At 38.4% G+C, this 27,224-nt stretch overlaps 1 protein-coding gene across 19 annotated transcripts in view; it reads left to right on the forward strand.

Moving 5' to 3' along the window:
- Window positions 1-27,224, forward strand: part of DLG2 (discs large MAGUK scaffold protein 2) — a 961,231-nt gene that overhangs the window by 347,776 nt on the left and 586,231 nt on the right. Inside the window, exon 1 of one of the 19 annotated variants that reach the window (XM_071732918.1) lies at window positions 4,082-4,749. The exons of the other annotated variants lie outside the window; for them this stretch is intronic. Coding sequence (XP_071589019.1) covers window positions 4,648-4,749 — 102 coding nt within the window. The 5' untranslated portion in view covers window positions 4,082-4,647. Of the gene's footprint in view, window positions 1-4,081; window positions 4,750-27,224 lie in introns of those variants that run through there. 19 annotated transcript variants of the gene reach the window in all.

Here is a 27,224-nt window from a genome sequence, read left to right on the forward strand (position 1 = left end):
CTTGAAATGCCCTAAGTCCCTCCAAATGATATGACAGCTGCAAAATCTTTGGTTTAGACTAGAGGTTTGAGACTGGTTTGCTCTTAAGGAGCATGCAACAGGGTTGTATGCAGTCATTTCTATTTTGATGGAGTATCTTTCAAGTTTTGTTTTATATTTATATCCTCTTGTTTCTTTGGTATGTGCTGCATGTGGTGTAAGAAACGTTTTCCCATTTTCTTTCATCTAATATGACTCTTGGAGAAGACAATTTTTCTTTAATCACTGTCAGAGAGAGGTTTAGCTCTTAGGAGACTTGATTAGTGTACAGGGAATTCTCTGAAGAGCAACAGAGAAGGTCATTTTGAATTCTAACAAAAGATTATAAGAAAATGAACAATGCATATAACTTGGCCAAGGGTCCATAGATGATCCTGATCTCCAGGTATCTAATGGATGTGGTATTGGGCTAGAGGAATTTTTAATGGTATAACAATGGAGCAAAAAGTTGATAAGTGCAAGTAGTGTAGGGGAAATACACACACAAACCTCTAGTACAGTACCAAAGCTTAAGAAATTTCTTCAACATAAACAGCAGGGAAACTGGAAAAAAAAAAAACCAAAAACCAAACATCCTAATATGGACAAGGGTGACTATCTAGAAAATTTCTTGTGACCCTCCAGGCCTTTGCCTTTCTTTTTATCCATAATGGTCTTCTTGATTCTGACATGATATGCTGTGTGCAGGGCTAATACAATACATGAGGAAATACCATGCAAAAAATGATCATGATACTCCAGAAATGCAACTAAGCTGTCCCAAGCTAATGCAAGAATTTCCATGTAGTGGTGCACTGTGAAAGGCAGACCTCATCTGAGAACCTAGAAAGATTGTGTGAAAGCAATTGCCAGAGAGAGAAATTTTACAGGAGAAAGAACCAGATAAAAATGATAAATGGACCAACAGTTATTGTTCCTCCCAAATCCAGCAGGTGAGAGAGAGTGAGTAACTTTTGCAAACTCACACAATAGCAGGTCACTTTTATATCCTGGTGTGGTCATTTTACTCAAAGATTCTGACAATAGTTGAATTACAGTTTCCTGGGAGCCTCCCCATTTTGCTAACAAAAGGTGTACTTCCATCTTTTGCAAAAGAGGTGCAAGTCATTGTGGCAGTACAGTAACTGGGAGAAAGTAGGCTGGGTCAATGCACTCAAGTCCAAAGAAAGGTGGAAGACTAACAATACTCATTGGGTTTGTGAGATCTGTTTTTCATATGGTAACACCCACAATAAATGTTCTTCTGCATATGCCATCAGACAGAGTGAAAATGTGGACGTAATTTTCCCAAGAACCCTTGCTCCTGCAGTATGACTGTGGTTGAAATGCCTGTCCTGGTAATTAGTAATTTACATCTGCACCTGTGATGAGTGTTTTGGGGACTGGGAAGTGGAAAGATAAGAGAATATTTGAGCAAATATTTTCTTATGGCAGTTTTCTATATGTGGTTGTCACTTAATTTAAGTAAATGTCTTGGTCAATTGTGATATGAGTTATTACTGCAATGTGTCATTGGAATGAATCTTCCTTTTCTGATATTTTCCCTAATGAATTTATATCAGTTAACTGTTTTTCACTTTAAAACAACAACTAGTTTAAGTGTGAAGGGCTGAATTTTGTGCCATGCACAGTACTCAGATGTTTGGTGCATCTTAACACTGAAATGAAATCAGAAGTGAAATGTGTTCTAGTTGCAAGTCTGCAATAGTGTCATGTTGAAAATCAGGGTCTGGAGAAGAAATGGGAATTGTTATGAGCAGATATGTTCTCCCTTTAGAGAGCACAAGTCTGCTGAATGCAGTCAGATCCAAAAGATCCAAGAGACTAACTGGCTGATTATTTCCCTTTGAAATCTGAATTTCAAATTAAAGGCAAGTGATTTCAACTAGGTCCTGTGAATATTAATTGGAAATCACATTTGTGTGACTATGATTCCAGTTTGAACTCGGGACATTTTATTTAAAACATTGAGAAATGCAGGTGCAATGTATTTTTATATTAGAAATGCTAATGATTAGGACAGATTAGGCGTGTTACTGATCACTTAAATGTCTAAGATGGGTGAACTGCTAAACCAGTTGAACAGCAGTTTTCTGGCATTTTGTAGTATCTCTCCTAAAAATATTGCCATGCCACCCCCATCCCAAATTAACGCTCTGAGGCCAGTGATGTGTGCTCACACCTTAAGGTCGCACTGTGATTCATGTTTTAATGATAGTGGCTGCTGGCTGTAACTGTGGAATGTATTGTCATGGAAACTACACTTTTCTATATTTACACCAGTGCTGGTTATGCGAGAGACAGTACTTGAAAGAAAATCTGTAGAATATATAGCTTAATAGCAAGACAGGCAAGCTAGGAATAAACAGATCAAAGATTCAGCAGTGTTACGGCTGCATCTTTGTCACCACAGGATGTTTCTAAACAGCCTCAGTCACAGTTTCAGATGATAACTAGCACAGCAAGTCAGAAGAAAGTGCTGCTGAGATGTCACTTTGGATTAACAGGTCAGACAAGCTTAGATTATTGATAGCTGATTAATTGGTATCCGCATAGTGAGCTCCCATGGCATAATGAAACATATAATGCTGGTGCCTAGGCTGTTAGGAAAGAAGTATGAGCAAAGTTACAAGACCCTGTTATTTGTAAGAAGTCTTCAGAACTGGGTCGTAACTCTAACTGTGGAGCAGTTCTGCAGTTCTGTAACTTCAGTCTAGAAACTACTGTTGTTTTACTAAGCTTGCGTTCTTGTGAGCACTAAGTTAAAAAAAAAAAAAGGTGAAAAACAATAATCAGAAAATATTATACCAAGTTGAAATTTAGCTACATACAAAATCTAGATAAAATTAAAGTAATTATATGGTGCAAAAGAAAGAGTAGGATCAAAGCTCTTTTAAGACAATGGTTCTTTTATGTTGTTAAACTTTAAAAAGTGAGGGTAAGTTGTACTGAAGAAATGTTATTTAAAATTTAGATATATGCATACATGCATTACACACGTTAATATAAATATAAAATCATAATAGAGGAGGTGTGCTGCAGTAGGGTTTACAGTCTTAGTCAGATCTTTTTTGAAATTCTTTGCCATTCACCCTCTATACTGCTTGACCTGGCTGCACACAGAGACCTCCATTTGCCCTTTTCTCCATTCTGTTGTATAACAATTTTTTAGTTCGGGTTTAATATAGCAAATTATTTCAGTTGTGCCTTAAGAATGTACTCATGATTACCAGGGAGACAAGCTGCTCTCATTTCTTTAGAAAGAGTTTCTAATTTGATGGGCAGAGCTTAGTGAGTAGCAAAAAGCAGGGTCAAATCACTGTGAAACAACTGCTGGGTTTATGTTGTTATCAGCTGTGAAATCATTGAAGATATAGCTTTACTTTCTATAGTGTAGCCTTTTCATTTTATATTTGTGTGTCTCCCATGGCTGAACCTAAAGCTAGAGGATATATTCATCCAACTTTTGATATAAATAATCCTCTTAAGAAGCACAGCTAGTGGTTTGCTCATCACTATTATGCATTTTCAGCTGGTGTTGCTTTAACTGAAGGAACAGCAGGAGCTGTAACTGACTCCAAACCAGCGTTATGCTCCCAAACTTCTTTAATTATTGCATTTGTGGAATACAGCAAGCTCTTTGCAGGTTATAGGCTAACAGTACTAGCTGCAGTTTGTAGTTACATTGCCTCAAAGGCAGAGTTAAACGAGGGTTGCATTCTAAGCTTGATTCTGGTGCATTTTCCATGTAACTTCGTATCTTTATTCGGTGTCTCCTGCAATCCTTCAACCTGTCTATTTGTAAATTTGTGCCTGGAGAAAGCTCCCATGTGGCAAGCCAGGATTGGATAAATGTTACTTGTATTTCTCTGATTGCAAACTCCCAGCATCTGGGATTTTCAGCTCTGAGTACAGTTTGTTTCGTGCTGGGATTCATCTTTCTGGGGAAACCAAAGGTCATCGCTTCTCGGGAGTTGCAACTGATTTGTTTCTTTTTCTCGGGGAGGCGCTGGGAAGGGAATCCTTACTTCCTTACTGGAATGCATATTGATAAAGGCTGACGATTCTGGCTTCTTAGATAAGTAATTTTTTTCTCTCTTCTCTCCCCACAATGACTATGTATTGCAGCAACTCACTGGCTTTTTACCAAATCAGGAGCTGCAGTATTTTTCTTCCGATGGAATAATTTCAGCCCACTTCAGCTAGCATGACAATCTTATGTGATTGTTATGAGTAGGCGTTTACATCCTTTTACATGCTAATACAGCCACACCTGCTAGTCCCCCTCATTTCCATTTCTCTCTTTTTTTCTTTTTCCTTTTTTTTTTTCCTTTCATTTTCTTCCCCCTTTTTTTCTTCTTTTTTCTAATGTAAAAGCTAATTTCCCAGAGGAAGGGAAATCCTGAGATTCGTGATCAATGCTGCATCATTGATTCATCAACAAAGAAAGGGATGGCTGAATGGGACACAGGTAGAGACTCAAGCAGGCTGCTTCTGACCAGCAAGAGAAAAGCTAGCTGTTGAGCAGCATATGTTGCCACTCCATGTGCTGTATTAGCTACTTGTTTTCAGCCTTCAATAGGCTGCCACTACTGCAGCACTAAAGGAATGTGCCCTATTGTTAAAAATCCTGACTGCTTTACACCAATGATTTGCCACTGCAAAGTTGCATGCACCAACAACACTTTATCGTTGATGTTTGGATGCAAGGTAGGATGTGGTTAATGTATTTAAATGCATGCTGTAACTCCTTTAAATATCTGTGCTGTTTAATTTCATGTCTGACTAGAGCTTTCAGTGCAAATTGCGATGTGTTGGCTATAAATTAGGGCTTAAAGCTGTTATGTTTTCAATGTCAGGAAAAAGAATCAGAAGTAAAGCTTTCTTATTTCCCAGGTTTGTATGAGTATAGATTTACACTGAAGAATCTACCGGATTATGAAGCATTTGTTTTAGAGTTGATTGTATACTCTGCTAACAGTCCTAAGATTATTAAACCACTGCTCTGCCATTTGCCTGGTTTTATTGATTTTGATGTGTATACTGTTACTGCAAAAACACAAACCAGTAATATTGAATATTTTTTTTTCCATTTATATTTCTGACATGGCTTTTAACCATAAAAGCAGTACTAAAGTATATAGCCCTGCACTTCTCTGTAAAACATAAATGAGTTAAGCTCCTGAACCCACTTTTAAGCCTACAGGAATATCTTTAAATAAGTGGTTTTTTTCTTCTAGGGATTAGACAATCATTTAATTTCTTTTTAAAATTTAAATCAAAAGGTGGCGCAGTTAGCCAGAGAAGTTTCTTTTCTGGCTGTGTAATTGCAAACCCACCCCATTTTTTTGGCAAAGGTGTTGAATTGGACTATATTTTTCTCCATATACATCCTGACTTAACATAAGAGTATAATAAATGTTATTTGTTATTTTACTGAAATAATTAAACGGTGATGACATATTTTTAAAACTTATTATTCTTGGGTAAAGAAGTTTGGTTCTTGCATCATTGGGTCCAGCATGATGACTCTCCGGGGGGGGGACAAGAGGGGCAGTGGTACAGATTTTGTCCCATTTTTTTCCTTGCTATCCTTAAATATATTATTTTAAAACTGTTCCACATGGTTTAAATAGAGTAGGAAATGAGCAGTTTTATAAAAAATGGCAGTGATGGTAATTATTTTTAAATAATCTGTGTAATTTCTTTAATCCTCAAAAATGGCTAAACTGCAAATTTCAAATTTTAATTGTACAGTCCACAAGTTGGGGAGCACAGTAGAAATTTTGTAGATCTTCTGTGACAGACTAGCCTAAATAAAATGAAGTAACTTTATAAAATAGGTTAAAGATGACCTCATACTCCCTAAACGTAATTCAGCTAGAATATATAGTGCTTCATATAATATACTTAAACAGAAACTAGGTTACAGCTAAACATTTGCAATTTATTTGCCTACCTTCTCCTTTTCCTCAAACTATATCCTGCCTATGTGTCTGGTCACCTGAAAGACTTCTGAACTAAAGTTTCTTCTTTCTTCACTTCCATTTTAAACAGGCAAAAATAGTTCTACTAGTGAAAGGGTTATAATTTAATTGCTGTGTCATGATGCAATTGTGTTATAAATAGCATCAAGGGTTTAACAGTTTAAAAGCTTTTTTAATTTGTGTCTTTTTCATAAGAATAATTCATATTTCTCTTTTATTTTAACTCTAAAAACTTAGACCCTCTTGTTTTCAAGTGTTAAATTCTAGATAATAAAGGTGACTTGTTAGTCAGGGGAAATTAAATGCAAGCCACTCTTATTCAAAGATAGGCCAGTGGCCTAGGGACTGGTATCCAATTTGTATTTCTGCCTGTAAGCATGATTTTCAGAGGGTATTCTTTGAAGCATATAAGTTCTTTCATGATTTTCAGATCCTGTTAGGAACAAGCAGGAGTAAAAAAAATCATAAATTTCAAAGTTTTTATTCCGTCCTCTTTCTTTAGTGCTTCAGGCTCATTAAGTTAATCACAATCAATGTTTTATCTTCTTGTGGCAGTGTATGAACTACTTTTCAAATGAGAAGAGGATGTGTGGGATAGTTACCACTTTCAGAAAGATGAGAAGGAGCATGAACAAACTGAGTTAGCTTGAGTTGGTTCAACACATGTCAGATTAGTACCCTTTGATACAGCCATAAAGCAAACATGGGATATTCTCTATACGTACCAGTGTATCACCTCATTTCTAATGCCTCATTTCCTTTTTTCTGCAGTCCATAACTAAATACATAACTTTTTGCTTTGGACACAAAGGGTTATATTTTTAGATTTATGGGTGCAGAGTCATTGTTAGCAAGCACAGACATTTGAACAAGAAGGATGTTTCTTTTTAGGAAATCTTTTAGTTCCATGGCATGAAATTATGGATCTAGGCATACTCATAATATTATTATTTCTGCAGTCACGTGGCTCTTGAAGTTGAGAAGGAGGGTAATACACTGGAATGACACTTTGTATTCTGGGCATCAGAAGAGAAAATAGGTCCTCAGAAAAGTTTTAAAATATAGGTAGTAGAATAGATAAAAAAAGAATTTAAAGAATTTAAAGCTCAGGAAAATATGTCCAAGTGATGAGGTAGAGAGGTCAGTCTATTAATCAGCTCCTTTTTTTTTTTTTTTTTTTTTTTTTTTTTGTGATAAATGCAGTCTTCATTTGCTATGGGCAAAAAGTGACTGAGAGACAGACACCACATCAGAACCATCATACCCATTTTCATCTCTTCCCAATGCAATTATTTCAGTCTGCTCAATCCTAACAGGTGGTGCCAGGGAGTTGGGGGGGAAGAAAGAGGGTGTGTGTGTATGTCTTACTACACCATATGTTGCAAAGAAGGCAGTGAAGGAATCTTAACTGTGCCTGCAGGAAGCTTTTTCAGCTTCTGCCCATGAACTTTGATAGCTGACCTTGTCCTGGACCTTTACTTTCATTTATGCCCAGTTTGAAGATCTTTCCTCTTGAAATTGCTAAGAATTCAAAATAGTGTAGTTGGAAAGCCAGGGTAGTGTCTACTTGAAGTGTCACTATTGCAACCTACTTTAACATACTTAAACACTTCTCCCATTTCTTGTAGGAAAGTACCATGGTTTCCATCACAGCGATACAGAACCGAAGCAGAGAGGGGATAAGCAGGTTTTAAAGTATGGCCATCAGGTCCCAGGAGGTGTTTTGAAGAACGTTCTTGTTCATAATCTTGCAGGGATGGGACACCAATAGAAATTCCCTGAGTCCTAGAATTGCTTCACAGCTACTGGACAGATTTGTGTCTGTGGATTAAAGGACGTCTTGTGTGTAAGAGAGACCCGCGTTCACAGATCTCCATCGAGAGGAATGTCAAGGCATAGATCAGATTCTTACTGAAGATGATGAGTCTTATATTTCAATATGTGCTGATCTGGGCCAACTGAATAGCAATAGAATGGTTGGTTCAGTATTGCAGAAGTGTTATCTCCAGATTCTTAATATCCTGTTCATTTTGTTCATATTAGGAGCGCTAGGAAGGGAGTTCAGATTAACTGAGATGTTTCTTAAATTACCTTGCAAACACAATTCTGAAACTTACACAGAAGTGTTTTTATTTTATCTCTTTTTTCTATATGTGTAAAATAGATAGGGAGGAGATTCCTTTGAAAAATTATTGACTTCCCTGTTTGTTGACCTTTACCAGGTATTTTTATAAATTCTACTTCCCTTTTGATTTAGGTTTATCTTTATATTTGTCCCAGCATAATTTAAAAGTTGGATTTTTTGTTTGTTTGTTTGCTTTGTTTCATGGTTTGTTTTTTTTAAGGGATAAGATATTCTTCTCTTTCTTCCCCATCTTCTTTCTTTCCTCCTTACACATTTATCACAACCATAACTCTGGCATAATAGCTGATTTCGGTGGGTTTTTTCCTACTATTTCTCTATTTTAGCTGAGATAGACAAATAGCAACCTATTCCATTGCCCAATGTGAGCATTCAAGTAAAACCACTGCTGCCAAAACTTATAAACTTTGTAATACTGTTGCAATACAGAAGTTTTTTATTATTAAAATAAATAGCAGAGTGTATTACTAAATGTCTTGACATTCATATTTATGATTTTTATCATGATGAAGCTCCTATTAAACTTCTAGTTTCACCTACTGGCTTCATTGGTTGCTTCAACAAACTCTGGTATGTCAATTAGTTCTTAACTGAGAAGTCTATATTGTCTTAGTCTAGACCTGGTAATTGCAAGAAACAGTCATTTGAAATGAAAGTAAATACTTTTCCAACTAGTATGATACACAGTAGACCATGCTCAAAGTCTTGCATGCTTTAGCTTCTTGATATATCTCCATGAACTCTAGTGGAATTTACTTTTTCATGGTATAATCAGTTTCTGGAATTAACGAGATCAACATTTTCATTTGAATTAATAACGAACTTTTGAATCAATCTCCCATCCCTATCCATGTGTCCTGTTTTGTTTTGCATTACAGGATATGCTTAGTACAAACAGGATGCCTTTTTGATGAAAATAAAGCAGACAGATTCACTTCAGGAACACACCAAGTACTCTGCAAAATCCTACGCTTGTTCAGTTTTTAAAATCAGATTAGCACTGCTTGAGAATAAAATGACAAAATATGGTTGGGTCCTTCTTACCAGCTCTTCATTCTGTGGATCAGTTCCTGCTCTTTACTGATGCTCTTTACTCTCACTCCACTGACATCTTTCAGTTCTGACTTTTTGGGGTCAGAATTGGACAGATGTAAAAATTCAATATATTAATGGTCATTCTGACTTCTGTGCTCCATCTATACAGGTTGATATATGGTGCAGGGTTCCAGAAGTCTCTGAAAGAGTTTACTGCCTAGTCACAACCAATCAGCAGAGTAAGTCAGCTGGAACATTACTGCCACTTGCTATGCATAGCATTTGACAGTGGCACTTGGAAACCTACTTCCACATATTACTCTTGTTAGGCCAAGAGAAGGAGCTCAGCAATAGAAGGAGCTGCAGAAGTGCCGCTGGCAAGAGGCTTGAGTTGTGTCGCAGAGGATTTGTGTGTTAGTGTACAGCACTCAAGACAGAGAGAGTTTTCTTCTCTGGCATGGCATCTCTTCAAGCTGGGCATGGGGCATAACCCCAAGCAAATTCAACCAGTCATACCTTTTTTGTTGTTGTTGTTGTTAGGCATTGCCTAATCCCCCACACTTCAAGTGTCTTGGCTTAGAAACAAGTGCAAGTCCTTCTCAGCAGTTCCCACTCATCAACAATGTGTGTGAGAAAAGATGAACCATAGATTGTACTCAAAGACCACCAGATTGAACTTTTCTGAGGTCCAAGTAGCAAGTTATAAGGCTCTGGGACCCTGCCAGGAATTCCTCCCAGCACAGAAAATTTTAAAAAGTGGATCCTACTCTTTAGAACTTCTTGTTCCAAACCACTGAGGAACATTGCACTGGTGAAGTATTCTGGTAGCAGAGGTGAGTAGCCTGTTGTTTCATAAGTGATCCTGAAACTGTCTTGAATTCAGTGTGAGTGCTATGAAAATCAATACTACAGGAGGTACAAGGATGCAGGAGAGGTAGGAGTCAACAGCAGAAAGATCCAAGTGGACAAGTGGAGGAAAGGCATGAGGAAGGATTATGCAGAGGCAGCAGCTCAGGGGTAGAATGAGAAAGCACTGGCCTGGACAAGGGTCCTGAGGATTCAAACAGAAGAGAAAGGAACAGCAGTGAGGTCTGGCTAGACTGAAAATGGAAAAAAATTTACTAGATCATGATCCTCTGAAATGATGGGCTCATCCCCTCTGTCACATAGAAGTTAAGTCACAGGTTAAAAAATGCAAACAAGCTTTACCATTTCAGTCATATTTGGAGTGAGCTCACCTGCTAGCTGTAAGTCACTGGCACTGGGCTATATCTGGGTGGGTGATATGTCTGCCCAGATATTTCTCTAAAAGCACCAATATCAAATGTTAAATATATTTCTGTTTATTTTTTCTCATTTTTTGCCACTGTGCTTCCCAAAAGCTCCCTGTACACTGTGAAGGAGATGGGTGGCTGGTAGGAGATTTTCAAAGAAACCACTCCATAATGAACATTCAGACAGTGCACATTCAGAAAACAATGCTAAAAATGCCTTTCTAAAAATCAGATTTTGTTTTTTGGGAATTTTTAATAAAGTTTTCCACACTGAGAGAAATTTCTGGTATAGGTGGGATCTTCAATCACTGTATGAGTCGAATCACTGGCCTTTTTTCCACATTGTGCCAGAATTTCTGCCTCTAGCTGTCATGAACTGCCCCAACAGGGCTTGGACACTGGACTGGATGGCTCATGATGATTTCTGTGCATACTCCTGCCATCACAACAAGAATATTTACTGGTAGCAGAGCAATGGAGCCTGATTTTCATAACTGTAGTTTACTTAAAATCCACCTGAAGCTAAAGAATGCTACAAATACCCTTTGTATTGTACCTTTAAGCATACAGCCCTAGGGGAAAAGGGGTTTCTTTTTAAGGTAGTAATAAAGCAGAGTTGATTGCTGTGGTTCACAAGCACTCTGCTGAATTGAAGAAGACAATAAAGTGTGTTTATGGAAAAGGAAGGACAGGGGGCACACAGCTAAGCATTACTGAATATTTTAAAAGAGAAGTTCAGAGTTTGCACAGTCACTCAATTTTTAAAATTTATTTTTGCTTTAAATTACACCTAATAATTGCAGAAAATTAGGTACTTTCAAATAGAAGTGGAATGACTTGATGCAGAGTTACATGAGCTGCTTAATTTTGCAAACTAATTATTGACTAAAAGAAGGCTATATATAGGCATTCATCTTAACTGTAAAAGATGTCATAGAACAGAACAGTGATAAAGAAGTGTTATATAAATACATTTAAGTGATAATAGCAATAAAACTGAAAACTGTCACTGAGCAATTCTTCTGATCTTTGAAAAGTAGCTTTTATGTTTCCAGTGTAGCTGTCAGAAACATTGTTATTATTAAAATATAGATATTTATTATTTTCACTTTTCTGATTATATTTTCTTCAGCTTTAAACATCTGAGGTAATACCAATACTAATTAGGGACAGGATTTTTCAAGAGAGCATACATGGTGGTTTTGTTGAATGCAATGGAAACCTGAATGGGAAGAAAGGTTTCTTATAGGGATTCCTTTCATTCCCTGTAGAAGTTCACATTCTGTAATCCCAGGAGAGATGGCAAAATGATCTTATGAAGTATTAAGGCAGTTTGAGCTGTTCAGTCACTTGGCTATTGAGTGTATTGAGAATATCATTATGAATCTGTAAGGTAAAAATGGCCCTCTTCACCTGGTTTTATTGAGGAATAGCACCCTTTAGTTCCAGCCATCCCCACCAAGTCAGGAAACAGGCTTTCTGAGAAAAAGTTTGATTGTCAGTGAATCTGAAAATTTTTGGTTTTCAATTTTCTCTCACTGAGAACACTGGCATTCTGAGAATACTGACACATCATTCTGGGCAGATTTCCCTTAGGAGATGTTCACAGCTGTTCAGTGTAAAGAAGACAGAATATGCCAAATACAAATTTTCAGAAAGATGTAAACTAGTGTCAGCACTGAAGTCCACACAGGGAATCACCTGGAGGCTTGGTAGCAAGTGCAGAGCTTGTGTTAACATAAAGCTGCCTACAGAAGACAGTGTGACAGACTGGAGGGAAGGGAGGACACCCAGAGGGACCTTGACAAACATGAAAGGTGAGCCTATGCAAACCATGTGAAGTTCAACAAGGCCAAGTGTAAGGTCCTGCACCTGGGTTGGGGAAATCCCAAGCATGGGCTTGGCAGAGAATAGATTGAGAACAGGCCTGAGGAGAAACACTGTAGGGTGTTGGTTGATGAGAAGTTCAGCATGGGCTGGCAATATGTGCTTGCAGCCCAGAAAGCCACCTGTATCCTGGGCTGCATCAAAAGAAGCATGGCCAGCAGCTCAAGAGAGGAGGTTCTCTCTAATCTGCTCTTGTGAGACTCCCCCTGCAGTTCTGGAGTCCCCAGCATAAGAAAGACATGGAGCTGTTGGAGGGAGTCCAGAGGAGGCCATGAAGATGGGCTGAAGCACCTCTGCTATGAAGAAAGGATGATAGAGTTGGGGTTGTTCAGCCTGGAGAAATGAAGACTCCAGGGAGACCTTAGAGCAGCTTTCCAGGACCTGAAGGGGCAACAAGAAAGCTGAAGTGAGTCTGCTTACAAGGGCGTGGAGTGGTAGGATGAGGGGTAGCAGTTTCAAACGGAAGAGGTAGATTTAGATTAGCCATAAGGAACAAATTCTTCAGTGTGAGTGCGGTGAGACACTGGCACAGGTTGCCCAGGGCAGTTATGGCTGCTGCATCCTTGGACATGTTCAGGGCCAGCTTGGATGAGGCTTTGAGCAACCTGATCTAGTGGGAGCTGCTCCTGCCTATGCAAGTGGCTTGGAACTAGGTGATCTGTAAGGTTCCATCCAACCCAAACCATTCTATGATTCTATGATTCTATGATAAGGTCATTTTCTTTGCAAGGTGTGAGATCATCCCCTATAGAAACAGGACTGTAACTACAGATCTTGGGCCATCTGCAAAACTTTTAGGATATAACTAAATTACTCGCAGCCTACAGCCTGTCCTTTGGGCTGTATCTGTGAACACCGCCATCCCTGTCCCTTATCTTTACATGATATTTGAAAGCCTGCAACATATCTCCTCAGATTGTTGGTAATAAAAATGCCATTTTATTACCAACATGGGCACAGACTTCTCAACTGCTTGGCCTGGCAATGAAATATCACGATAAGAAATGGATGTTCTTATCATAGCAGATGCAAAACCAGTCCTGGGCTTCATTCCACAAGTGGAAGCTTGGAAAATCTAACAGATCAGACACCATAATATCTCTGTCAGGCTTGGTTTTTCAGGACCTAACACCACCTACCACAACCACTACTGTGACAATCCACACAGAATATACTCAGGTATACTGTGTAAGAGGTCCAAGACCAAATCTGTAAGAAAACTGCCTTGTATTCAGCAAAAAGCAATATACCTGAGTCCAGTAAATAGGGGAGCTCCACCCTGGAATATTGCCCACTAGCTCAGCTATATCTGCTTATACTTTATTAACTACAGATCCTGAGAGTACAAAAGAAGTTCAAATTCAGTGGAGCAAAAGTTTGCATATCTAAGGAGACATTTAAATTAGCGATGCACACTTGTCTGCCATCTCCTAAGATTGGTATAGAACCTAAACCATAGTTCAAGTATGATGCTGAAGTGTATTAGTCACAGAATCACACAAAATTAGGGGGTAGAAGGGACCTTCAAAGATCATCAAGTCCAACCCCCCTGCCAGAGCAGGCTCGCCTATAGCAGGTCACACAGGAACGTGTCCATGTGGGCTTTGAATGTCGACAGGGAAGCAAACTCACAACCTCCTTGGGAAAATAAACAGTCCTGGCACTAATACTGTTTCTGCAAGGCCAGCTGGCAGTGAAGTTCCTTGAAGTTCCTAACTATCCTAGGGTTATCCCAGTCTGTATGCAACATCATGCCATCATGTATTCAACATCAGGCCTGAATCACCTCCCCAAAATATTTAGTTGCTGCCAAAGAGGCAGCAATTTAGGCCTCAATGTAGGGCAGGGCAGAGGAACTCCTGGTTTCTAGTTCTAGCTCACACATAGAGTTCCAGTTGTGGCTTGGGGCACACTGTGCCTTAAGTCTCTTTCCAGGAAATCAAGTTGGCATTACCTGCCTATTACTATTGAGAATTAACAATTATTGCATGTGTGAGGTACTGAAATGAATGAAGAGTGTAAGCAGAATGTGCAATTGGTTTTCAGAACCAACACAAAGCCATGGTGAGGCTAAGATAGAGAGGGTTCTAAGTGAAAATGGAATTAACTTAGTGAAAATCAAAGCATTTTCTCCTCCTTTTTTGCTGTCCAGCCCCCTGCATACAGTACCCATTTCAGGTATACCTTGAAATATTATTGTTCATCTTGTTTTTAAAGTTGTCCCTCCAGGCTGGAGCTTTCATATCTCAATTGTTGCCCATAGCAAACTGTTATGGTTGAATTGCAAGTCCCTGGAAAAGGGGGTTTGAAATGAAAGTGCTGACAGGATCTTATCTCTGGCTGTCCAAGTAGTGCTCCTATCATCTAATTTATTATATAAGGTTGCTGCAGGGGAGAAGCACTTTCCAGTGCTCTGGTAATTTGAGTTTTTATTTTGCAAAGACTCTCATAGGGAGAATATATGAGTCAGGAAGCAAACAACCAGATTTATATAAACCTGTTGCAAGGAGGCAAATCAGTAACTGCATCACACATATTTTGTGACTGTTCAGGAATTCTGGTTAGGCCATTTGGGAAGAGGGACATTCTGCCCAGTTCAGAGGGCCATATGGCTGTTCTAAACTGCACATTAAATCCCAGATTCCACAGCCTACAGTAAATTAAGCAAAGCAGTAGAGTCCCATCAAATCCATGATACAGCAATAGACAAAGCTGTGACTGACTCTTTTCAGTACTGTTACAAAAAATGTTTTGCAATGTCCCTGTAAAATGAATAAAATTTATACTTTTTATACTTACTACATTCCCTTGCCTGTGTTAGTGTTTGCAATTGGATTTCTGGGCCTTGGCTTAAGTAAGATAGTAAATTTGCTGGGAAGGAAATAAACACTTGGCAGCATAAGTAAGTATAGTACATATTTGCACTGGCAAAGTTAACTGAGAACTAATATTCCATACACAGCAGTCTAGGATATAAAATAAGCAGTACAATAGGTTTTCATAAGACAAAGTTTACTGATACATTTTGAAACATGTATTCCTTCCCAGAACAATTAAGAAAACTCAGTGGAAGACGAAGGAGAAGAAGGTGACCTAGAAAATGCTTTTGAGGAGTGAATGTTGTGTGTATGATGAGCCTGTTGCACCTCCTCATGTGAAGCCCTCGTGTTTCTTATTCTTTACTATATGTGTCAGCCCTTATGTGAGTTCCAGACATGCGGATCTTTAATTTTCCTGCATTAAGGGCTTGTCTTTGCAGTGTCTTGTAGTTCATAGCTTTTAAAGATATTGGAAACTAACTGAGAGAGAGGGAAATGAGGCTTTTTGAGACAAATGTTTAGAGAATTACAGGTTCTAGTTGTGAAGAAAGAGCTTTTGTGTTAAAAGTGTTATTGCTGTGGGGTCCTGAGCTTCACACTTCCTTCCCAGGGGCAGCTCTAGAGACAGGGGAACATCATCTCTGTAACAGGGCTGGGAACTGAACCTCATGCTCTTGCATCCTGTGCTGCAGCTGGCTTTGGAAAACAGTGGTTTAATTTCCTGCCTACAATTGCTTAATCTGTACATATCCGATGTTTAAATCTCTTACTGGTGCTGGATTGTGGTGCCTTTTCACAGAGCATTAGCAACTACTACTATCCTATTTAACTGGAATAAAAATGTTGAGTGTGCTGAGCCTGCTGAAATAGAGCTGCTCTCAAACTAATCCACATTCTGCATGCAAACACCAGCTATTTCTTGACTATTTGTATTCACCAGAAGGGACAGCATAGGGCTTCCCATGAGATAATAAATTTTCTGTTATTAAATAAGGATTAGTTGTTCTATAGTCTGATGATTTTTCTCCTACTGCCTTCAGTTTATTCACAAAAAAAAGCAGCCTATGTAGGAAAGAGTCAGATCCCATTATCAGAAGGTGTGCAAAGTAATCACAGAATATCAGGAATATTGATTGGAAGGGACCTCTATGGATCACCTCATCCAAATTTTGCTGAAAGCAAGAGAAATGAGAGATGATTTAGCATGCAGCTGAACACTTCACTTACAGAAGGAAGGGTTTTGGTTTTAAGCAGTATCAGGTGAAATATCTATTCAGCTAAAACAGAAGGAAAATCAGGAAGCATAATCCGAGGGAAAGGAGGTTAAATGTTCTGGGAGTTACACCTTGTTCTTCTATTGATTCCACAGAAAATGTGGAGAGACAAGATTTAAACCCCTTTTGATAAAATTAGCAGTCTTGTCAGGGGTTTTGGACTGTAGTGACTGCTGTTACAGGGGCCAGGATTTCACTCTGGGTGTCTCTTCCTTCAGTCCTTTTATTCAGTCCCAAGTCTTATCCTCTAGCTTGCTTTGCTTTACTTCTCAAACATTCAGGTGTGCTTTCTTTGCTGTTGCTGTGCTCACTTAAAATTCACTGTTAGACCCCAGGTCAGTGGATGTGGTTGAGAAGAATGAATTTACCAGGGCATTTCTAGAGTAAATGGCAGACAGAGCAGGGAAATGTTTCCTTATTCTCTCACACATATGTACATACACAAAAACAGGTCACTAACCTCTGCACTAGCCGGTACATTAGCAATACTTCCACTCCTATATGCTGAAAAATTTGAGATTTTAGGCCTTGGATGAGATGGTGGGTAGGTGGGAGAAGTAGAGTGTCTGTTTGAGGCTGTAAAGTTGCATTTGAAAGTGTTGAAAATGTTTGTGATACAGAGGTCTATTTGCCTTAAATAGAAAATGCATATTGACACATCCCTGAAATTTGTTATGCAAGAGTGAGAAGTCAAACAGGACTGTGAATGGTGCAGTAAATAAAAACAATTTGCTGTCAAAAACTCTAGTTGAATCCTGGCAATGTATTTAAAACTGTTCTTTCTTAAGAAGTTTTTAACTCCTTTAACTTGAATTAAAGTAACCTAAGAAAGATATAGGGAACAGATTCCATTGTGAATTTCTTTGGCATTGGAATGGGCTCCCCAGGCAAGTGGTGGATTCTCTGTCCCTGGTGGTTTTTAAAAGAGGCTGGATATGGCACTCCGTGACATGGTCTGGGAACCACAGTGGTAGTGGATTAAGGGCTTGACTTGATGATCTCAGAGGTCCTTTCCAACCCGGATGATTCTGTGATTCTTACATAATTTATCCCCAAGTTAGATGATGAGAAGTTAATGCAGAGACCCAAGTAAGACTCATAAAGAGTATCAGAATTAAATACGTCCAGATTAGTAGTTCCAGAGTTGGCTAAATCATCAAAGCAACTGATGTAAAGATTAAGGCATGGCACTTCATGGGAGGTCTATCCTTTGATGTAGTTTAGCTTGGGAAATTAGGGTCTTTTGATTGAGGTGCTTACATGCAAAATTATCATGGGTACTAGATGCAGTATTCAAGGTGGGATCTCGCAAGTGCAGAATAGTATGAGAGAACCTCCTCTCTTGATCTGCTGACCATGCACCTCTTGATGTATCCTAGGGTGCAGTTGGCTTCCTGAGCTTCATGACCACACTGCTGGCTCAATCATGTATAGATTAGCAAGAAAAATGCTCCAGAGAATAGCGAATGAGCACAAAGTACAGCACTACATTAGTCTGTTGGGTTTTGTTGGATTTTTGTTGGATTTAGCACCAAAACGTTTTGGCTCAAAACTTACAAAAGAGTACTAATGTAGTTATGCATTTAAGGGCTTTTTTGAGTACAAGTCCAAGTATGCAAGTGTTAAATTAGAGTAAACACAGCATTTATTTTGTGTTCCTTAGATATCATGTCGCTATTTTATTCATGGGAATTAACATTCTGATAATCTTCATTCACCAACTGCAAGCCCAAATTCATCTTCCTGATGGGACTAATATGAAATGCTTTCTTTTCATCCAAAAAGACTAGTATGTACTGCAAAGAATAAGAAAATAATGAAGTTGTAGCAGGACAAAAGAGAAGGTGCTGGAAGCCTGAATAAGCTGAATAGTTTTTAACTTGTTACTCTGCAAGTTACATTTTCTGTGAGTGAAGCTTTGAAAATGAACTTAATTTCTCCCCTTTATGATAATGTTCTTGAACCTGCAGTGTCCACGCAAAACAATTTCATGTCCAACACATGCTGATATAACAATATTTAAAATTACAGCTCCATTCCCAAAAGAGAAAGACCTTGTAGGTATCTCTCATATGTACCAGCTAGTAGGTGAGATCCCAAAGGAAAACCAAGTTTTTCTTCTGTGTGTTATCACTGAACATTAAATGACATAAACATAAGCAGAGACCCCCTGAGGATTTGGCAGCTTTGTGGTTGGAAACAATGTCTTCAGGTGATGGTGGCCTTCTGACTGCTACCAACTACAGTTGTTTAATTGCTTCTTTGGCTGTATAGAACCTATTGTCTGCAAAATTGGCACAAAAAAAACATATAGCAGCATGCTGCTGTGCTCCTGCTTGACCCTTTAGAAGAATGAAGGCTGTTTAGAGCTACAGTGACTTGCTGCTGTTCCCCACCCCCAAATGCACCATGGTGCTCAACTGCAAAAGTTCCTTCAGGTTGAATACCACAGAAAAAAGCACATTTTAGAACAACTGCACCTTGAAAAAGTGACAAGTGAAAAAAGTTCTGATTTTTTAAAGGAGCTCATTAATTGTTGCTCTATATTTTGGTCTGAATATCTGTATATTTTTTAAAAAGAGTCATAAGTTTATTGACAGCTTTCAATCACTAACCTCAGGGCTACTTAGGGAGCTTGGTATTTGTGCTGCAAATGCTTCTGGAAAAGGTTGACCATTTCTTTGTCATATACATTGTATGGGTCAACCTATTAGAAGACAGGAAAGATTGTCCTATAGGTCTTAGTGGCTGTTCCTTGCTTCTTCTTTCCTCTCATGTCAGTTCAGATGAACACTGAAAGGGAGAGCACCCAGCTTTTTCAGTTCACAAGTCCTGATCTTCTGAGACTATAAGAACATAGCCAAAAAGTTGTTAGTTTTTTTTTCCCCTTCATTTACCAAAAGAGGCTTTGACATCTGCACTGTTCTCAAACTCCTCAGAAAGCTCTGTGTTACTAGCAGAGAGATAGGGAGGCCTTCAGTGGGCACTGCATGGAGGGAGAAATATGAAATTGGGGAAATATTTCTGGTTTGTATTAACATTCTCTTGACTTCAGTTGAGATTATGGTTGGATTCAAAGTTTGGTATGAACTTGACAATGAGGAGCTTAAGGTCTGTGGTTTTTGTCTGGAGTTTCTTCCATGGGATGTTTTTCCTTGTATTTGAAAAGACAAGCATGGATAACTGTAATGAAATAATAAAAATATCCTGGTGTAGCCCTTGTCTATGGATGTTTTGGTTTTTTCCTATCTTCGTACTATGCCAGAGTAGTAACCTTACCATCCATTTGATTTTTCAAGGACTTCAGCTGGATACTCAAAAACTGTAAAGCCATTGATTGTCATTTGACTTGCTCTGACTAAAATCATAATTGCTTTTATTGTATCCTTCAAACTGACTGAGCTAAGCAGCCACGTGTGACTGTTTCCTCTTTTCTGTATAAAATATTAACTCTTGCCTCAAGGGGAGATTAAAGCTCTGATTTCTTCTATTCTGGGCCCTGCCACAGAGTTCTTTTCTGGATTCAGTGTATGGCCTTTTATTATATATACATGCCAGGTATTGTATTATTTAATGTTACTATCTAGTCTTATTTTCAGCACCATGACTGATGCTTCCAGACAATTCAGTTTTATGCTGATTTCACCAAAATCCATAGCAATGATGCTGTTGTGTGGGCATCCAGCTGGAGTTGCCATAAGCAGGCAATCTACTGCAAAAATATTTTTTCAGTGCAGTGAGCTACAGAGGCAGGAAGAAAGCAAACACAGAGCTAAGTGAAGAGGTCCAAACAGCACCTTTTTTCCACCAAGTTGCTATGTTTAAGGATTCCCACTAGTAAAAATATTGCTTTCTATCCCTTTAAGAGAAAAATGTTAATATAGAAGATTTAATTACCTCTGTCTAAGCTGAAACGCCTACAGCACCTTTTACATAACCCAAACACTTGAGCTCCAATTATACAATTATATTTTGTGATGTATTAAGTGCTATTCCTTTAGGGAGGAGACTTATACTGAATATTTTAACTAAACTCCTTCCTCCATACAGACCTATATGGTAAAGTCTCTTTTCATTACAGTGCTAAAGATCTGATTTTTTTTGGTTCCTTTCCCCTTAAGTACAGCAGCTGGTTCTTTAGAAAGAACATTTTTTGCACTCCTGCAGCACAGGCAGTGGTACCTTTACATGTACATCAACAGCAGGCAATGAAGCTAAAGTTCTTGGAGTCAGTAGCAGCACTGGTACTGCAATTGGATCAATAAACCTTGCACGGGGATTGTATTCTCTTTTTTGCATACAACCTATGGCAACGTCCAAGTCTCTAGAGGAGGGAACATGTTCAAACATGGAGGAAAGGCTGCTGCTTTTTTTTTTTTTTTAATATTATAGATGGATAGCACAACATTTTGAGTTTTTCTTTACTGAAAGGACAGATGATTCCAATGACATTCTTCTTTTCTGGTGTCTTCATGAAACTTCTGTAAGTCACAAAAGCTGTGATCTGGAGGGAAGACTTTTTGAAGAGGAATATTTCCTGCATACCTTCAGTCCTTCAGCAACCTTTAGCAAGCTTAGCTCTGTCTCCTGTATGTTGTGCATGTGTGTGTGTTTGTGTAGAATAGGATCATTCATTATCATGGTCAGAGTGATTTAGGACTTGCTGATCAGAAACATGTTAATCATGCCAGAAATCTCATCTGTAAAAGTGATTTATTTTTAATACTTCTCTGGCCAAGCATTGCAGTATAGATGAGATTCTGAATTTCTGTTCAATCTGATAAATATTCATGCTAACACCTAATGCCTGGACTATCAATATCTTGTTAGAAATCTGGCTATCATTTTTGCAAATTTAGCTACGATTTTGATAGACACCCAGCAGTCATGAATCTCAAGTGCTAGTAAGATGTAATTGTTATCTCTTTTTTCTAGTGTGCTCACTAGTATCAAACATTTGATTGCAAATTGCATTTTGATGCTGCAGAGCTAATTTCACTCATAAAGCTTTTTTTAAAAGACTTAGGCATCATTTGCCTATCCATCAGAGATTATGGAGAATGCAGCAGCGTGGTGATGTAGCAGAATTGTCTCCACTCCTCCCATATCACCTGAAGAAGCAGATTTTCCAGCAGGCATTCCCATGAGGCACTCCCTTACTCTCTTCAACTCCATCCCCCAGCTTGCCCCTGCTCAGTTTTTCCAAAATGTACACATCAGCCATCACTCACATAAATTAAGGTCCTAGCAGAGCAAAGGGGCTGATGATCATGGTGAGGGAAGCTGCTGGTGTGGGGAGAGACTGGCAGCCGTAAAAGATTTGAGCTATTTTGTGCAGGCAGCCTGAATAAGGGATTTTTTTTGTGAAAAAAACACATATTCTACTCTTGTGAAATGTGTTTAGATGGTGAATGCATTAGAGGGTACTATCCATTTTTATTACTGTCATGAGGTTCAGTGAATGGCATGTTCAGAGTAGTGAGCTTTACAAGTATTATGTAAAATGCTTTTCCAAACTTCTTTTTTTATTTGTTTTTTTTTTATTTTTTATTGTGTAGTTGTCCCAGAACTCTATTTTCAGTGACATAACTCTTCAGGTCAGTGGTTCAGAAAGTGGATTAATACTTCAGAGGAAGAACTGGAGGTGCATCATTTTTCCTATACCAATTAATGCACATCTCTACATCCACTAATATGAGCATATTTTTGCAAAGGACTTGTATAAGGTCAAAAGAGATAATATTTATACATATAACATTAGCATAATGTTTGTATAAATATACTCTGTGGAGACTTCACAGAACAACATGAAGATTTGCAGGCTTCTAAAATACCAAAGATATAAAGCTAAACACAGAAGAAGTAAGAGCTCACTGTATTTAAGAACTCTGAATATATAAAACAGATATAAGTATCAACTTCTTTTTGGGCTTCAATTGCTAAGAATTCATCAAAAGAGAACTGAAAAATATTAAGAAAGAGACTCCATAAGATTCCATTCTGTTATCTTTGGGATTAAGTGTTAGAACAATTAAATTTGGGAATGTCTTTAAACAGTGACTTTCATTTAAATATAGCAAAGCTGGACCTACTGAGTTAGAGCAATTATTTCTGTTCTTTAAATGCACACTATTTTCCTGTGAGTCATGAAGTCAATGTATAAAACAGCATCCTGCTAAAATGAGCAGCATAAAGAATTCCTGCCAATGTATTTCTGGATTTTAATATTTTATTTATTCGGAAATAGCACAAAAGCTAAAACGTATATATATGCCCTTGAAAGCACTCAGAAATACAGCATGGTTACAGTCCCCAAATGTCTTTCATCATAATTACTTTTCATTTGTTTGTAGTACTGTTTGTTTTCTCTGTTAGAAAGACAGGTTTGAAATGAAACTTTAAACCCAGGTAGGATATATTTGAAACAAGCCCTATGACAAGCCTGTTGGAGATGAGTCCTTTCAGACATAACCAGTGGGTTTCTCTGCATTCATGTCAGTAACCCACTGTGTCTGGGTCATGGGAGGTGATACCAGATTTTTTTCATTATTCCCAGATAGCTGAAACCAGGCACAATGTAAAGGACACCTCTTGCAAGTGCTGTCAGAACTAAGGGAGTACAATTCATAGAAGGAGTTAAATGCACAGAGAAAATACACAGGGAAAATAAACACTCCAAAGTCAGCCTCATCAGGGCTGAAATTCTCCAGGAAGGCTGAGGACGAGAAAAGAAACACCACTCCCATTCTGCAAGGAGGGAAGGCCAACATAAAGCAGCTGGCTGGGAATCCTTGATATGTTCGATAGTTTTTGTTGCCTCGGCCAGAAAGGCTATAAACCTGAAGTCATGACAGATGAGGAATGCTCTCTACCCCATAAACACAAGATATCAGTAGAGGTTATATTCAGAGATACAAAAACCAGAGGAAACTGTGTGTAAAGAGGCATTTGGAATTGCTGGGGGGTCGAGTCTCTGATGAGAGGTTGGCTGTGTGTGCATTGGGTTGCAAGTGTGGTCTCCCACACAGCCAGTTCCTGCTGTGCACCATGAACATATGCTGACGTATTCTGTGTTACATACATACACCCTGTGTTTGTTTTCTCCCAGTCATTCCTTCATCTGGAGCTCTTCCAAGAGTGCATCAAGCCTGCTAAGCCACCCTGGAGCAGAATATAGTGGAGGAGGTATTGAGCGTGCCCAAGTTCCATCACGACACAGCTCTTGTGATTGAGAGGGTACACAAAACTGAGGAAAATCACTAAGAATCCCAATATGGAAGGTCTAAGAATTAGACAAACAAAAGAAGGGACCAAGTGCAGACTTAGTTTAATGTCTGGAGAATTTTATCCTGATTCAGAACCTCATCACTGTAACACTTGTAACACTGTAAGAAAAATGAGATAAATGTAGGGTATGGCACCTCTGCCTGCAGCAAGAAGCATGTGGATAGAGTTCCAGAAGCAGAGTTAGTTAAGAGAAGCCAACCCACTGGGTGTCACAAAGGGAAAGATGTGAGAAGAAAGATGGATTACATCACTTTGCAAAAGTTGGCAAGGGCCAACAATGTGTTTTGCTCAGATGAATCCTCATTGGAGCAATGAGCTGAAGTTCATTAGGAGATTAATACACTATTGAACTGGAAGTAAACAAGTAAACAAGACATTGATGACATTGGACATGGCACACATACCATTATTTTGCCAAAAAATTGTAATTTTCATTGTTACATAAGGCTTGAGCACTGGATTGTAAATTTGCTATTGATAATAAAAAAGTTAAGTACTGCACCTCTTGCTATTAAAGAAAAAAAGCAACATACATCAGTGTGCAAAAGTTAAACAGGGAGAGGAGTCTCATGAAGGGCAAAGTTTAGTTTGGAGACCTCACATTGTAATGAACTAAATGGATGATCAGCACATTGGAAGACAACTGGGCTTGTAATGGTACTAAAGAAAACACCTTTCACTAGCCAAAACCACGGGAGCTCCTTTTGCTCATCAAAATGGAGGAGAGTAGAGGCTGGAAAAATATTCTCCCAGTGCAATAAACCTGCCAAATCACAGACATTTAGCAGCATTTTAAATGTCATAGGGTATCCAAGACATCCTCCAATATGTCTGTGGTAAATGTGTCGCCACACTTAGAGGAAACCCGGTGGAAGCTGAAGGCCAGAAAGGTTTCTCTGGTACTAAAATGGCATAAACACCCTTATCTCAGTTGATGGGCATAGTTATGGTCCCCACAGACATCAGACAAGGCAAGGCCAACCAATATCCAAGTCACACATTTGGGCAAGTATCCCTTACCCTAAGGACTGAGAAAGCACGAACAATTACTAGCTTTAGTTTAAAAGAAGGGAATGATGTTGTGGTGAAAATTTATGGCAGGTGTCTTTATGACCTTGAGGCATCAGCAGTTACATTAGAAAAAACATAAATTTATGAATTTTTCTTCCCTGGAAGATGCTTTTGTCTTATATTGCAATTTGAGTTTTGATGGAAAATGAAATTGTCTCACACCTGTGGTATCTTCACTAGCAGTAGGACCTAGAAAGGTTAGAAAGCTGTGAGAGAAGCTCTCTGAAAAAAAAAGTGGGCTTCTGCTTCAAAGCTGAACTCAATTCTGTTATATTTTATATTTGCTTTTTGGAGGTACTGGTAGATCATAACACTGATCCATGTTGACATCTTTATCCTCAGCACAGGTGATTTCTTTGAAGGGAGAGCAACATAGGAACTTTAATGTTTTAGTCTTACTAAAACTAAAGAGTTTGGGAACTAAGAGAATTAGCAGATCTTATTTGAATTAGATCTTCATAAGTGAAATACTAAGTTTCTTTCAGTCCTCTTATTCCACTCTGTCATGCCTGGAAATAGCTTTGGCATTACAGGTGGTAAACATGGAACAGTTTGCTGTAATGCAGAAGAAGACCTTAGATTGGGAGTGCAAATACCTCATGCCCCTATTCCTGGGAAATTGTTCTAAGCTAATATTGACCTCAAAAAAATTGCCAAAATGTGTTGGGAAAATCCCCATTTTTCCATAGATAAAGAACTTTTTTGTTCTTTATCTCATGACTTTATCTTAAGACTCATGAACTGAATATACACCTGTAAGAGAGCTGCTGGTTGTAGAGAAAGTCTCTCATGCATCTGAAAAAAGTTTAGTAAAAAAAAAATTGTCCTGAGCCTAAATTTGTTTCCTAATAACTGGAATTTAATAACCAGTCTGGTCTCAGAGGAGACATTCACGGAGGCTGGCAGAACAGATTCAAGGTAAGACACTGGAAAATGACTACATTTGGTAGTGCCATGTATTTAAGCCTAATTACTAAATTTAGGAAGAACACCTGGATCAAGTAGAAGTTGGGCATTAGGAAGGTGATCTCCAAACTGTTACAGAAAAAAATATCTTAAAATAAAGATCATTTATAGTGAACAACCCATGAAATAAAGTTAGTAATATATGGGACTGACTTCAGTTGAAGAGTAGTGTTGCTGATCTGAAGTCTTGCAGTACATGCAAGACTACATTATGCAAAAGAGGCTCATTTTGGTTGTTAGGATAAAATCACTCCATGGGAAAAAAAGGCTTGTTTTTTTTTTTTTTTTTTTAGTTTACATTTCCATAGGGAAAAAAATATCCTGCAAACCTATGTATTTGTGTTTGATGATTTTTTGTCAAAAGATGCTCCTGTGAAAGAGGCACTCATGCATATCAAATCCATTTTTGCTTTAGATAGTGCAATTGGCTGAATAATATCTGTGAACAGACCACAGTTTATTGAATATGTGTTTAAGTACTTTTCAATCTCTTATCCTCATAATTCCTTGTCTAAATGGCTAACATGAAAATAAAAAAAAAAACCTTCAAAACCACTACTGCAAAATCAGCTAGACTGTGATCCATATTAAGTGCTTTCAAACTCCAGGATGTCTCCAGTGAAGAGAAATTGCCATCACTGATAACTCTTTGATGAAAACCTGAGAAAAAATATATTTGAATTGCTAGAAACCACCTCTCTTGGAGACTTGGAAATGGGAAGAAAGAAAAAGACATGGCAATATAATTGATAGAGGTCTTGGGTACTTGTACTTCAGATAGTTGTATTGTGAACCTCCAGTAGTAGAAAGCTGCTGTGTCTACACTACAGAACAGAAAGTCTCTGAAGACATTCTGGCTCATGCCCACACACGCTTAAGCCTGGCTACTTCTAGAACAGTTGCTATCCTGGAAGGACTCATCTGGAGTACTGGAAATCTCCAAGACTAACATCTAACAGTGGACAGTGAGGGTGCAGGTTTGAGCCTGTTATTCAGACCCCTTTTTTTCTACTAGTGGAACTTTTTTTCTACTAGTAGAACTAGTAGAATTTTTTCTACTACCACTTTGAGTGGTAGTAGAACTGACTAGCCCAGGCAGAAACTGGGAGAGGGAGCAACCAAAACAAGTGGGTTTAAGTCCACTGACAGCAGTAGTAAGCTTATTTCAGTTGAGATACATTGGCCAGAAGCAACAGCTCTGAAAATCTCTAAACTAATTATACTCCTTTGGTGAAGGAGTATACTTGTACTTGTTAGAATGCCTAAAAAAGTGTGAGCTTATAAAGCTGTTGCTTTTTGATCCTTTAATTTGGAGATGGAAATTAAAGGCAAGCTTTGGGGACTGTTGTTTTCATAGCTGTTTCCTGGGCAGTAGAGTAAACTCTTGCTTCTGAGCCTTGCAGTATCAGACATGGGATGAGAAAGATCTCTTAGAAAATCCC

Source organism: Heliangelus exortis, chromosome 1, assembly GCF_036169615.1.
Source record: "Heliangelus exortis chromosome 1, bHelExo1.hap1, whole genome shotgun sequence".
NCBI lineage: Eukaryota > Metazoa > Chordata > Aves > Apodiformes > Trochilidae > Heliangelus > Heliangelus exortis.